We start from the raw sequence: 15,392 nt of genomic DNA on the forward strand, positions 1-15,392 counted from the left end.
ATTGCCTGGAATGAGTCACAATATGGTATTAGACCTGGCCACTTCTATAATAACAAGCATGCGACGCCACTAAGCAAAGTTACAGGCCAGATCTATGGAGAGGCGACCCCACTCACAGTAAAAATGCATGGATTTCAAGATGTTTTTGAGCAATAAAAACAGCTTTAATTGAACGAATGCAAGATGGATTTGCTTAATGGCATACTGTGGAATATTCCAGACAAAGCAACATCGAGACAAACAAGTGATGAAGCCTCTCCTCGGAAAGTTACGCACTGCAACTTTAAGATACAATGAATAATAAACTCAGCTCATTTTCCCGCCATTTCCGCCCATAGCCCTCCCTTTGATTTCAGTGCAGTGGTAAAGTCCGTGCTATGGGGGTATTCGGCGCTAGACCGATCTCCTCTGGCCCTGTACGTGCGATCGGTTTACGATGTCCTGGTACATCTTGGAGCGGAGGAAGCGCGGGTATGAGTCCTTCTCCATCAGGCTGTAGACTTTGGACTGCACCTCGTTCAGGCAGGTCGGGGTGGGGTCCATCAGAAGGGTCTGCTTAGTCCGCTCCCTGGTGCGGTAGTCGATGTTGATCTGGAAAAATATAAGGGAAAAAATCTTTACAGCTGAGGCATAAATAAAGATTTGATTAGGGAATGCACAGATACTGGTATTGAATATCCCTATCCCTAATATCCAGCAGGAACATTTACTGGGTTGGGTATTGGCACCATGATACCAGTCCAGCTAATATCCTGGTTGGGCCTTTAAAGGGACAGTTCAGAATTTTGGACATAAGACCTCATTTCCTAGTGAGCCAGAGTGTTGGAGACGTGTGGAGATACTTTAAAAAATATTCCATCCAGTCCTTGTATTTGCAGATGTCGCTGGTGCTAGACCAGTGCATGTCAATGGCCATAGTTATCCTGCCACTAAAAACAGTCTTACCCACTCCACAAAACACCCTAAGCAAAACTATTATTACACCAGACTGTCGATGTAAATGAATGTGTTCATAGAATAATGTTTGAAATAAAACTAACATGGCATCGCATGAATTGTCACATGTTGAGGGACTATTTTCTCATATATCAGTCCGCCGCTACCATGCTTTCTATCAGGAAGTTCAACTCACTGCTGCTGCTGCTCAGACATAAATCCTTTAAATACAAGGTTGGTTTTACTTCTAAAATTATTCTATAAACACAGACATTCACATCGACAGTCTGGTGTAATAATAGATTTGCTTCGGGTGTTTTGTGGAGTGAGTAAGCGACCTCTGTAAATACAAGGACTGGATGGAATATTTAAAATGTGTCTCCACGTGTCTCTAACACTCTGGCTCACAAGGACATGAGATCTTATGTCCAAAATTCTGACCTGTCCCTTTAAGTGGATGTAAAATCGGCTATTTTACAGACAAATGTTGTCCCAGAAAGTCTCAGAAAGTTTGAACTTTTAGTCATACAAAGATATTCAGTAATTATTTGAATGATAAATAGTAATTACATAATATGGATCAATTTTGTAATAACTTAACACAGTTTTTTGGGGAAAAATCTGTTAGAATTGGATATCAGGAGATACTTAAAACCTCAGTATTGCTATTAAAATGGAAAAAGCTGGATTGGCGCATCCCTAGTATTTTAATGTGGTTCCCTCATCAAAACTACAGGTATATCTCAGGAATATAGAGTTTTTTCATGATGTTCTAATTGTTTTGAGATGTACTTGTATGCCTGAAGTGGTTTTAGATGTCTTCTATGCATCTTTGTGTAATCTTGTGGTTAGCTGTACAAGATCTTGTACAATATTCTGCCCACAAACCTACGTCAACAATGTTCCAGCACAGCCATTTTTCATAACTATACAAGAACTGGATACAAAACCATACACTACAACTTTATAATCTTGATGTGATGTGCAGTAGTTTCATAGTGGAATGCACGCTGATTGTACTTGGCAGCGCTCTAAAGGGGACTCAATGTCAGAAATGAAACTGAAACTTACCAAACATTTTAATTGCTAGTCCAATGAGATTAATTTGGTTTTACGATATTTTATGTTATTAGGTTCTTTTTTCAGACCTAGAGTTTTGTTTTTATACCTGACAGTTTCGACTGCTCACTAGCGGTCTTACTCAGAGTGGTCATGTGATGTTGCTGTGACCACACACAAAGCAGAACACAAACAACTCAAATCGGCCATTTCTGACCATTGTAAAAGAGAGAGAACCACATTATGGACTGGGAGGGAGCAAACATCATTGGGATAGAGGAAAACAAACATCGCCGCTGGATTAAAGAGGCAATTGAAATACAGAAACGTGCCCACGTGACTATAAACCAGGACGAGGGGGCTTTTTTACTCTCACACACCTGGGATACTGTCCTGAAGAAGTCAGACTGCAGGTGGCGCTGTCGTCCTGCCTCCACCGGTAGGAAGACAGCGCCAAAACCTGTTTAAATCAGCTGACCAGACACGTCACAGCAACATCACGTGAGCACTCTGAGGAAGACCGCTGGTGAGCAGTCGAAACTGTCAGGAATGAAACATAACACTAGGTCTGAAAAAAATAACCTAATAACATTTTAATTGCTGTTTTCTGAGAATATAGCATTTTCATGATGATCTAAATCTGTATTTGGTTCATAAAAGTATAGCCAAAGGTGCACTTTGTAATGTTCTGTAGTATGTAGTAATTTATTGATTTTCAGCTGCTTCCCTCAGAGGCTTTTTAGAGCTTTTAGGAGCTTCGTTTCAGCAGCTATCATTCTTATGAATACATTTTAATCTATTTATCGATCAATTTTAATACGTTGTCTTGGAAAAATCTTGTGTTTTTTTTTAATATATTTAATATTTATTATGATCTTAGCCAAGTGTGATGGATGATTTTAATTAATTGTTTATGGAACAAAACCATTCTGCACTGGAGTACTGTAACACTTTATTTTGTAATTGTGTTTTTGTACATGTTTATTGTTCATAATGTGGATGAATTAAATGTGAAATGTGGGACCTGCCTCTCAAATCTGCAAAACAAATTTACCTACAGGTACGAATAAAACAACCTAATCTAACCTAACATGATTTTGCATTTACTAAATTACATGAGTTTCCATGAGCTCATAATTCTGGGGAACTCCAGGCGAGCCAATGACATCTCCATGGAGACAAGCAGATGGGAAACCAGAAAAGTTGCTTAATGCACCTTTGAGAACACCAGGATGTCTTACAGCTGACACTGTTTTTACTGATCTAGGTATCAGTGGTAGTAGTGATTACACCAGACACCGCTGATTGAAAAACTAAACAAATAAACTAGAACGTACCTCTCTTGGCGCCTGCACGTCGATAAACTCCTTGTAGATCTTGTTGGCTTTGGAGGCCAGTTTGGTGGAGTTCTTGACCTTCTTGTAGTCCTCACAGGCCATCCAGAACTCGATGTTCTCGTCACTGAACTCCGACTTCAGGAAAGTCCGGAACACCACCAGCCCATCTGCAAACACACACAACAGGGACAAGAACGTGAGCGTGAAGAACCGGTGTTGCATTTGAGGTACATTCAGGACTGTGGAATAAAAGTAGTCATTCCTGTTGATAATTATGAGCATGGTAAACCAAAGACTGAATTATGTTAGGAAGAAGGAAAATCAATCTTTATAGAATTGCCATTGGTTGGTCCCCTTTGAAACTTGTAATGAAGATGTCTAAATCATAAACCTTCATAACGAAACTCTATTAGTGCAACAAAATAAATCACACTGCAAAAAAATTTAATCTAGCCTGGTTAAATGGGTTGAATAAAAAAAAAAAAAAAAAAAAAAAAAAAGATTAAGAAAATTAAGTAATGTTGACAAGGTTAGATTTGATAAAAAAAAAATAAAAAATCACATATCCCAGTGGTCCACCATCTGCTTGTCTCCGTGGAGATGTTATTGTTTTATCTGAAATGTTCCACAGTCTGACATTAAACACATCTATCTCATCTGTCAAGTTACAGTTACACTCACAGTAACACATTTTTCATAGTGTTACACGTGTAACTGTATAAAAAGCAAGCTTGATACGTTAAATGCCATAGTGTGGAACATTATAGGCAAATCATCAACATATCCATGGAGACGTCAACCAGAAAAGTTACAGAGTATATCTTTAAATTGCCTATATTATGCTATTTTCTGATCTTTGTTGTTTAATGTTGTTTTATTTATTTATTTATTTATTTGTTTTTATTCACACACATTTGCACACAAACTTCTTATTTAGGCTTCAAATTCTTCTCTCAAACTCATTCCACCTTATGATGTCATGAGGTAATACAGGCAGTGCTCCACTGTGTTTTTAAACTCCATAGACCTTCACTTGAATCATTTGGATAATTTCATTCCTGGAATTGCCAGTTTCTGCTGAACAAAGAGTAAAAGGTAGCTGTTAAGGTATAGTTTCATGATATCACAAGGTGGAACAGAGCATTTTGAGCTTTGGAGATGTACCGACTAATAAAAAAAGCTTACTCAAACATGTGTAAGTCAAACAAAACACAATTCTGGGTATGTTTTTGATGAAATAACTACATTCTAACATGGCTTAAACCTCACGAAAGGGGTCCAGGGGGTCTGCCGAAACGAGGTCCCGGACTCCACCAACCACTACATCGGACTTGCAAGACACGGAGATGCGCTTCTTGCTTCAAAAACGGGACAACCGCATCATATTTTTGTAAGCAACGACGTCCGGCTTAACAACTGGTTCGATCCGTCGTGGCGAAAGAGGATGTTACTGACGCTGAAAAGCAACAAGTACAAATCGAGTCACGCGCACATGCTTTTGGGGATGTTGTTGCAAGTTTGCCTTACGAAGAACACGACGCTAGATCCCGTCATGTCTGTGTACATAAATCCGTTCGGAGGTAGCCGTTCGGAAATCTTCAAATTGCGTAATATGGGACCTTCAGTGTGTCGTGCTTTCCAAAGGGAAGAACATCCAAGACGAAAACATCGTTAAGTAATCAAAAACGTGAAGTGTCTGCATTTCAACACGACTTGTATATTACCATACTCCTACATAGTAACACTAGAAAGCACTAACACATCCCAGGACATATAATTCTTGATTTCCTGCACTTTGGCGTGTTCTTGAAAGCTTCCTGAGAGCCTTGTTATTTCATCTAATATAAAGTGATTACGGGTCTGATTTACCGCTGTTCCATTTTGTTCCCAGAAGCGAAGGCGTCACAGAGCTTCGCCATTATGTGTGTGTGTGTGTGTTTTTTTTCTTTGCTCTGATAAAGGTCTCATTAGCGGCCTCTCTCGCTTGCATCCATAAATAAGAGGAGGTGGGTTACGGTCTAAAAGGGTTCGGTCACAATGACATGTTAACACAACCTTTATTTTGTCTGCCGTATAAACAATAAAAGCCCACGCATCGACAACAGGCATGAGAGATGGTGGTGGCTGAGTGGTTTTCTCGTCTCAAACTCAATTTCGATACTAAGGAATGGACTTGCTACTCAATACCAACTCTGATACCATGACGATCATTAAAAACACTCTTTATTTAGACTATAGAATGTGATTTTCTACATTAAAGGGCCGGAATTTCACTATTTTCTGATCTCGGTTATAATGTCGTTTCCTCATCACAGTTTTTTGGAGACAGAGTTAAATCCCGTTAACGTTCCACCCCTTACCCGCCCGGGCCAGGACTAAACCAGGACTAAACCAGGACTGAACCTACGGCGTGTCATTAGCGGATTATAAATATATACAAGTCACAAACCGCAGAGCCGATCGTGAGGACTACATCAGGACTACATCAGGACTACATCAGGACTACACCAGGACTAAACCAGGTCTAAACCAGTGTCATTAGCATACATATATACACACCGTAACCGCGGAGCCGATCACCAGGTCTACACCAGGACTGGACCAGGACTAAACCGGGACTGAACCAGATCTAAACCAGGACTAAACCAGGACTGAACCAGATCTAAACCAGAACTAAACTTAGACTGAACCAGATCTAAACCAGGACTAAACTTGAACTGAACAAGGTCTAAACCAGGACTAAACTTGGACTGAACCAGATCTAAACCAGGACTAAACTTGGACTGAACCAGATCTAAACCAGGACTAAACCAGGTCTAAACCAGGACTTAACCAGGACTAAACCGGGACTGAACCAGGTCTAAACCAGGACTAAACTTGGACTGAACCAGATCTAAACCAGGACTAAACTTGAACTGAACCAGATCTAAACCAGGACTAAACTTGGACTGAACCAGATCTAAACCAGGACTAAACTTGGACTGAACCAGATCTAAACCAGAACTAAACTTGGACTGAACCAGATCTAAACCAGGACTAAACTTGGACTGAACCAGATCTAAACTTGGACTGAACCAGATCTAAACCAGGACTAAACCAGTGTCAGTAGCATAAATACATACATTCTCCAATCGCTGAGCCGATCGTCAGGACTAAACCAGGACTGAATCAGGTCTAAACCGGGACTGAACCATGTCTAAACCAGGACTAAACTGGGACTGAACCAGATCTAAACCAGGACTAAACTTGGACTGAACCAGATCTAAACCAGGACTAAACTTGGACTGAACCAGATCTAAACCAGGACTAAACTTGGACTGAACCAGATCTAAACTAGGACTAAACTTGGACTGAACCAGATCTAAACCAGGACTAAACTTGGACTGAACCAGATCTAAACCAGGACTAAACTTGGACTGAACCAGATCTAAACCAGAACTAAACTTAGACTGAACCAGATCTAAACCAGGACTAAACTTGGACTGAACCAGATCTAAACCAGGACTAAACCAGTGTCAGTAGCATAAATACATACATTCTCCAATCGCTGAGCCGATCGTCAGGACTAAACCAGGACTGAATCAGGTCTAAACCGGGACTGAACCAGGTCTAAACCAGGACTAAACTGGAACTGAACCAGATCTAAACCAGGACTAAACCAGGTCTAAACCAGGACTTAACCAGGACTAAACCGGGACTGAACCAGTCTAAACCAGACTAAACTGGACTGAACCAGGTCTAAACCAGGACTAAACTGAACCAGATCTAAACCAGGACTAAACTTGGACTGAACCAGATCTAAACCAGACTAAACTTGGACTGAACCAGATCTAAACCAGGACTAAACCAGTGTCAGTAGCATAAATACATACATTCTCCAATCGCTGAGCCGATCGTCAGGACTAAACCAGGACTGAATCAGGTCTAAACCGGGACTGAAACTAAACCAGGACTAAAGACTCTAAACCAGGACTAAACCAAACCGTCTAAACCGGGACTGAACCAGGTCTAAACCAGGACTAAACTGGGACTGAACCAGATCTAAACCAGGACTAAACCAGGTCTAAACCAGGACTTAACCAGGACTAAACCGGGACTGAACCAGGTCTAAACCAGGACTAAACTTGGACTGAACCAGGTCTAAACCAGGACTAAACTTGAACTGAACCAGATCTAAACCAGAACTAAACTTGGACTGAACCAGGTCTAAACCAGGACTAAACTTGAACTGAACCAGATCTAAACCAGAACTAAACTTGGACTGAACCAGATCTAAACCAGGACTAAACTTGGACTGAACCAGATCTAAACCAGAACTAAACTTGGACTGAACCAGATCTAAACCAGACTAACCAGGTCTAAATCAGGAACCAGGACTAAACCAAACTCTAAACCAGGACTAAACTTGAACTGAACCAGATCTAAACCAGGACTAAACTTGAACTGAACCAGATCTAAACCAGGACTAAACTTGGACTGAACCAGATCTAAACCAGGACTAAACTTGGACTGAACCAGATCTAAACCAGGACTAAACCAGTGTCAGTAGCATAAATACATACATTCTCCAATCGCTGAGCCGATCGTCAGGACTAAACCAGGACTAAACCAGGACTAAACAAGGTCTAAACCAGGACTTAATCAGATCTAAACCAGTACTTAAACCAGGAGAGCAGCCACCGAGCCGATCCACTGATGGTTTCATGTAATAAAAACACTAAAGTCACTCTCTCAGTCTGGTCCATCGTTCCGGGAAAAGACCAGGAAATGTCTCTTGTTTCCAGGGCCATAGACGTCCTGGAGGTCAAGTATTTTTCTCCCGTTCATCATTCATTTGATTCACCTGACCCGCACATGTGTAATCACTACCCGCTCGTAAAATTCCACAACGTTAAAACCCACCTGTTTCAGCAACTATTTGTTGGACCCGGTGCAGAACTCTGACCTGGAGTTGTGTTTTGTTTCATTCACGCATGTTTAACGCACAAATCCTGCACATTTAGGCCGAGTTCTTCTCTCAAACTGAAAACCTGGTGACTGATGGTCCTGTTCTACCTTGAGAAGTCATGTGGTAATACGGGAAGTGCTCCACTGTGTTTTTAAACTCACCTACACCTTCATTAGAACTGTTTTGATCATTTCAGCCCTGGAATTGCCAATCTCTACTGAACTAAAGGTAAAATGTAGCTGTTAACTTGAAAACTACGGCTTAATGAGGTGAAACAGAACATTTTGAGCTTTGGAGATGTCAACAGACTAATAATAAAACTCTGACATTTGTGAATGAATCAAAACACAACTCCAGGTCTGTTTTTGATGAGGTAACAACATTCTGACATGACTTAAAGCTCACAGGAGTCAGTTTTGCGTGATATAGGACCTTTAAGAAAAAATGGGGATGCTGCTTTTATCATTTACGCCTCAATTCTGTGGAACTCGCTACCCTATCTATCTTGTTCCTCTTTTGTAATTGACTGTCTTCTGTATTGCACCGTGTTCTTTATTGTTCTAATATTGTAATTTTGTTTTTATTATGCGTCCGGGAAGCACCTTGTATTGCTAAGAAACACGAAAGGCACTTGATAAATAAATTATTAAATCAGAATTCTTTCATAGTCCATGCCTTATACTTGTTCTGATACAGCTCAAGATCATTCTAAAGCTGTTCAGGAAAAATTAATTTCCATCTGATTTCGATACAAATTCTAATATTGATTAGTATTTTAGATTTTCGATACTTTTGCCAACCTTACATGGTACACATTCTACATTTGAAACCAGAAATTGTGTAGAAAAAAAATAAAGAAAGTGAACTGGAAATAAGGAGGTTGTTTGAAACGAGAACATCACATCTTTGCTTTAGCGTTTGTTTGTCAGTTTGTTAGTGTATATCCCATAATGCTTTGTGATGTTTAGACTTCCCATCCACAAATGCACAAAGCGCCTCTCTCTGTAAGACATTATAGTCTATATTTCTGCTACATTAATCAGAAGGACGTCCACAAGCCGCATCTCCAAGTTTGCTTGGACACTTCACCTTTGACTTCTGTCCAAGGACGGATTCTTGTGAGTCTCTGCGCTTAAATTGGATTTCATCTTGCTGTGAAACATTTATGGAGAAAAAAGAAATGCAGTGACTTGGAAACGTCAGATTCTGAATTAAATTTCGTGGAAGGAAAAGCATTTCACTTTTCTACAGCAGTGTGTTTATAATGTAGAGGGACTATTCTGAGAAAAGACCAATAATATAATTAAAGCAACGATTCTGTGAAGATGTGTCTGCTCTGTTTTTGTCAGAAGTGTGTATTCTAAAAAAAAAAAAAACCTGATATGTTCTTTAAATTTGTTATTTTCAAAGGTAAAACCATTATGCTTAACTCTGAAAACTGCATGAAAAATACATATTTTACCAAGAATTTTGTGAATTTCTGCAGAACATCCAGCTATACCACAATGTTTACTACCAGTACAATCCCAAGTACTTCGGTTTGGAGCCATTTTTTCGATACTCGTCTAATCTTAAGGGTTTTAAAGGGATTTAAAAGAGCTTCAAACAGACTGAAAGACAAACAGACACGTGACACAGATGGGTCAGTCCAACATGTTTTTGACACAAAACAGTGAACCCTAAACCCTAAGAAATTATCCTAACAAATTCAAAATCTAAAATTGATGTCAGTCCTAAATTTACATAATTAGTATTGATATTTGCATAACAGTATTTATACCCACATAGTCTGTACTGATATATCAATACTTTAATATCGATACTCACATCCCCACACCCAGCACAAACATAACGAAATGGATTCAAACAAAACATAAAACACATACATAAATGATTGTGGTCAGGTTGTTGATATGGGGAAACAGGGAAAACACTGTATGTATAATTAAAGGTAATGTATTATACAAAATTGATATTGTTCCTGCCTTAAAAACACACCTGGAGTTGTGTTTTTTCAATCACACATTTGAGTAACGGTTTATTATTAGTTTGTCTATATCGCCTTTCCGCTTAACCTTTAGTTCATGTAGTGGACCAAACAGAAAGGAAAAGACAAGGTATAAAAATAAGTTTAAATTTAATATAGTCAAAAAAGTATATAATTTAACAAAGGCTCAAATTAGGCAAATTATTAACAAAAAAAAAAAAAACTGGGCCCAACTGGGGTAACTCAAAATCAAACTGAACAGAACAAAACTAAACCCCCCAGACAAAGGAACAGGTGTGTTTAAATACCTAAGGACCAACTAAAGCTAAACACAAGAGGGAGGAATTACACTAATTAACTAACTAAACCAATAACTTAATCAAAGTAAACAAAAAAGCAAATAATTATAACACAGAAAATAATAAGTGATAATAACGTGACCTCAACACAAACTAAACAAATTAACTTAGTAAAACAAACTAAATAGTGTTCCCCCCCTTTGCTGAGTCCTGATGGTCTCTCCCAGGGTCCTCCCGTCCGGTGCTCAAAAAAACAAAACGAACAAGTGTAAGTAAATTAGACTTATATTAACTAAAATGTGTGCACTCAAATTAGAACATAAGTCTAAATAAAGGAATTAAATTATGTGTAGTGTAATTAACTTAATGTAAATAATAATGAAAATTAAATAATACTGACACTATGGAGTGGTGGCAGAGGGATCCACCACAGTTCAGTTGAGATTGGGATGAAATAATCCAAATGATTCTCGTGAAGGTGCATGGAGCATGGATCTATAATAAGAACTAGATAAGAGTGAGATCGATTAGTGGCCATGCCAGGTACTGCAGCTCCGAGAGCTCCTGCCCAGAAACAATTTTCCCATACAGCACAATGTATTTTTTGTGAAATCAAACTGCCCGTGTTCGGTTGACAGGACATCGACAGCTTTCATAAAGGTTGGATTTTGTAGGGATTATTTTATATTTTTACAATGTGAACTTTTTAGAATATTTAAATCACCAATACACCAAAAAGTTAGCATTGTAAGATTTGACCTAGTCCCAATCTGAGTCCCTGAGTCCTCCGCTTTAACAGCTAGAGCTCTGATTGATCAGAACTGCAAGTTTCTGATGTCAAACACACTGGGCAGTGTAAGGCCAGTATTCATAGCCTGATTCATCAGCTGGTTTCACTTCGTGGAAACCGTCTGACCTCGCAGTGTTAGGATTCATTCGCTCGACAGTAGGCAGGTACTTTTTTAATTTAACCAGTCACTGCTATTTGGTCGTGACGTATGTAATGCACCAAATCCCATAGGAAGAAGGGCAGTTAGGTCTTTCCCCTTGATAATATTCACCAAACATTCTCTTTGTTCCGGCTGATATAGGCTGCATCTCAATTCTCTTTCCTTTCTTCCTTCTCCTTGATTTCTTTCCTCGATTCTGCAGGAAATGGGTGAGAAAGTCCCACCCACAGAGGAGACAAAGCGAGGAGAGAGGATATAAACTTCTCACTGTGACCAATAAAGTTAGATTTTTTTCTCTGATGTCTGCCTTGTGAAGACTCTCTCATGTTTACTCGTTCTTTACTTGGTTTTCTTTGGGACAACACTTAATATGACACATTTGACTGACAGCTGAAAAATGGTAGCCTGTTTCATCAGCCGGTTTGACTTCGTGGAAACTGTCTGACCTCGCAGCATTAGGATTCATTCGCTCGACGATAGGCGGGTACTTTTTTACCTCCGCCAAGGAGGTTATGTTTTTGCCGGCGTTTGTCTGTTTGTTTGTCTGTTAGCAACATAACTCAAAAAGTTATGGACCGATTTTGATGAAATTTTCAGGTTTTGTTGGAAATGTGAAAAGGAAGAATTGATTTCATTTTGGGGGTGATCCGGAAGAAATCCTGGATTCTGGATCACTTTGAAATTTTAGTTAACATTGTGGTAAATGGGGCCAAAAATTTTGTTTCTCAATATCTCGGTTAATTATTGACCAAACCCCATGAAATTTGACTCAGGGATGGACAATGGGATCCTCTTTCATATTCCAAAGGCTGATCTGGATCTGATCCAGAAGACTGATTTTATCGCAATTTATATAAAAAATGGGGGTAGTCCTTGGCGGAGGTCTGCGCTCTCTGATTTAACCAATCGCTGCTGTTTGGTCGTGACGTATGTAATGCACCAAATCCCGTAGGAAGAAGGGCAATAACGTCTTTTCCCTTGATAAAATTCACCAATCATTTTCTTTGTTCCGGCTTTAATTGCTTGATCTCGGGAATCGTTGCCAACACAGAACGTATGTCTTCGTCTACATCCATCTCGACCACTTTGTTTACTGTTGTGCTGTACCACAAAAGGGACCCAGACAGGTGCTTGAGTTTGACGTCATGCCTTCACAGCTCTTCCCTGATTGGCCAGTGCGCAGGCTACAACTTCCGGGGTTCTTGCAAACCATCTAGTAGATTCCGATTTCTGACTCCGCTCAATTTCATTTTTCTCTCCAGTATTCAGTATTCAGGAAGTAATACGGAAGATTTGGCACCATCTTGGATTCATCATGGAGTTTAAAAACACAGTGGAGCACTTCCTGTATCACCACATGACAAAAAAATCTTACTGCGCATGATAATTCAGGCATGTCTCTATATTTTGATTAGGAGTTGCTTTGTTTGTGATCTCAACAGACCTACATCTCTCTGAGTACGTCCCATCGCGTCCTTTTTTAATTTGTTATTGTACATTTTAAACCTTTAGACGTCCGCCACTACGCTTCCAATTTTAGACAGAAACACGAGGTCCAAACAAACGTGCTCCATAAATCACCCACTTCACCTAAATTAGCCCAGGAATTCCTTTTACTTTCCATGCACCATAGAGCCTCACGCCAATTAGTCCGGCCCATTTAGTCTCTATTTCACTAATGGGAACAATGTGGTCCACCGTACGGACGAGACCCCGGACCACGACATGAACAAGTGCACAAAATCCAACCCAGATTCACACAATGTTCTAGTAATAATCTGATTTACGCATGTGACCGTAAGGTTAACACTGACGGGGGTTGCTGGGAGTGATTTGATTAGGGAGTGAATGTGGACATGTGTTGCAGTCACACATAGCAGCACAAAAGGAGGGATGGGTTCTATGTAATATGATATGAAAGGCAAAAAACAAAAGAAAAAACAAAACATAAGTATAATTAAAAAGACCAAAGATTCATTATAATTGTTTCAATGTTACAATGTTTTGGTTTTTTTTTGTTGTTTTTTTAATGAAATGTTTTACAGTATGGCATTTTATTTTATAATCTCCATGGAGACAACCAGGACTCATCACCAGGCCAAGTTACAGGTCACATCTGTGGAAAAGTGGTGGAAAAGTAGCAGTAGTTCTGAGAGAAGGTGAATAAAAACACATGGAACTGAATAAATATTAGATGTGTTTTGTTTTTTTTTTTTTTTTTTTTCTTGCGGATCCTCCACCAGAAAATTTACTCAGTGCAACTTTAACAAAAAAAAACAAAACAGAACATAAGTATAATTAAAACAACCAAAGATTCATTATAATTTTACAACATCACTTAAAGGTGCACTGTGTAACTTTTCTGGTAGATTGTCCACCACCTGCTTGACTCCACAATGTTTTTTTTTTTTTTTTTCTGAAATGTTTTACAGTATGGCATTTTATTTTATAATCTCCATGGAGACAACCAGGACACATCACCAGGCCAAGTTACAGGTCACATCTGTGGAAAAGTGGTGGAAAAGTAGCAGTAGTTCTGAGAGAAGGTGAATAAAAACACATGGAACTGAATAAATATTAGATGTGTTTTTTGTTTTTTTTGTTTTTTTTGTTTGTTTGTTTTTTTTCTAGCGGATCCTCCACCAGAAAATTTACTCAGTGCAACTTTAACAAAAAACAAAACAAAACATAAGTATAATTAAAGAGACCAAAGCTCCATTATAATTTTACATCACTTAAAGGTGCACTGTGTAACTTTTCTGGTAGATTGTCCACCACCTGCTGGACTCCACAATGTTTTTTTTGTTTTTTTTCTGAAATGTTTTACAGTATGGCATTTTATTTTCTAATCTCCATGGAGATAACCAGGACTCATCACCAGGCCAAGTTACAGGTCACATCTGTGGAAAAGTGGTGTAAAAGTAGCAGTAGTTCTGAGAGAAGGTGAATAAAAACACATGGAACTGAATAAATATTAGATGTGTTTTTTTTTTTGTTTGTTTTTTGTTTTTTTTTTCTTGCGGATCCTCCACCAGAAAATTTACTCAGTGCAACTTTAACAAAAAAAAACAAAACAGAACATAAGTATAATTAAAAACAACCAAAGATTCATTATAATTTTACATCACTTAAAGGTGCACTGTGCAACTTTTCTGGTAGATTGTCCACCACCTGCTTGACTCCACAATGTTTGTTTTTTTTTTTTGTTTTTTTTTTCTGAAATGTTTTACAGTATGGCATTTTATTTTATAATCTCCATGGAGACAACCAGGACACATCACCAGGCCAAGTTACAGGTCACATCTGTGGAAAAGTGGTGTAAAAAAAGGTGAATAAAAACACATGGAATTGAATAAATACTAGATATGTTTTTTTTTTGGGGGGGGTTTTTTTTTCTAGCAGATCCTCTACCAGAAAATTTACTCAGTGCAATTCTAACAAAAAATAAATAAATATCATTATTTTTGTTTCACTGTCGATAACATCAGTATATTTGTTTTTATGGTAATAAGTCAGAAATTATTTTATTTGTTCAAATATTTAAGATGTGTCAGAACACCACTGTTATTAATTTTATATTTTATGAAAAAAAGTTAGTATCCGCAAAATGTAGAAAAAGATGACAGAGAGAAACACAGAAAAAGTTATTAAAGAAAAGACGTCAAAATTAAAGAAATGCTACTTAACTACTGCTGGTGATGTATAGGCGAAAATAGTAAATATACTGTTTTCAGTTCTGCATTTATTTAAAAGGTATTTATGTAAAGCTGAGACATTTTCTCTGTCTGTCCTTATGTTAGTTTTCACGGTGTTCAATGTGTTGATGGAGTTGGAGATTACTGAGAATAAATATTGACACACATGATCGTCAGTACG

At 38.6% G+C, this 15,392-nt stretch overlaps 1 protein-coding gene across 1 annotated transcript in view; it reads right to left on the reverse strand.

Moving 5' to 3' along the window:
* Positions 1–393: 393 nt before the first annotated feature.
* LOC110154595 (regulator of G-protein signaling 8-like) overlaps positions 394–15,392 on the reverse strand; it is a 30,937-nt gene continuing 15,938 nt past the window's right edge. The window contains exons 3-4 of the mRNA XM_020918592.2: positions 3,333–3,499; positions 394–591 (exon numbers count right to left, since the gene is read on the reverse strand). Coding sequence (XP_020774251.1) covers positions 394–591; positions 3,333–3,499 — 365 coding nt within the window. The remainder of the gene's footprint in view (positions 592–3,332; positions 3,500–15,392) is intronic.

The sequence above is a fragment of the Boleophthalmus pectinirostris genome, unplaced genomic scaffold, assembly GCF_026225935.1.
Source record: "Boleophthalmus pectinirostris isolate CB_2022bp ecotype Guang Dong unplaced genomic scaffold, ASM2622593v1 HiC_scaffold_7, whole genome shotgun sequence".
NCBI classification, from domain to species: Eukaryota; Metazoa; Chordata; class Actinopteri; order Gobiiformes; family Gobiidae; genus Boleophthalmus; species Boleophthalmus pectinirostris.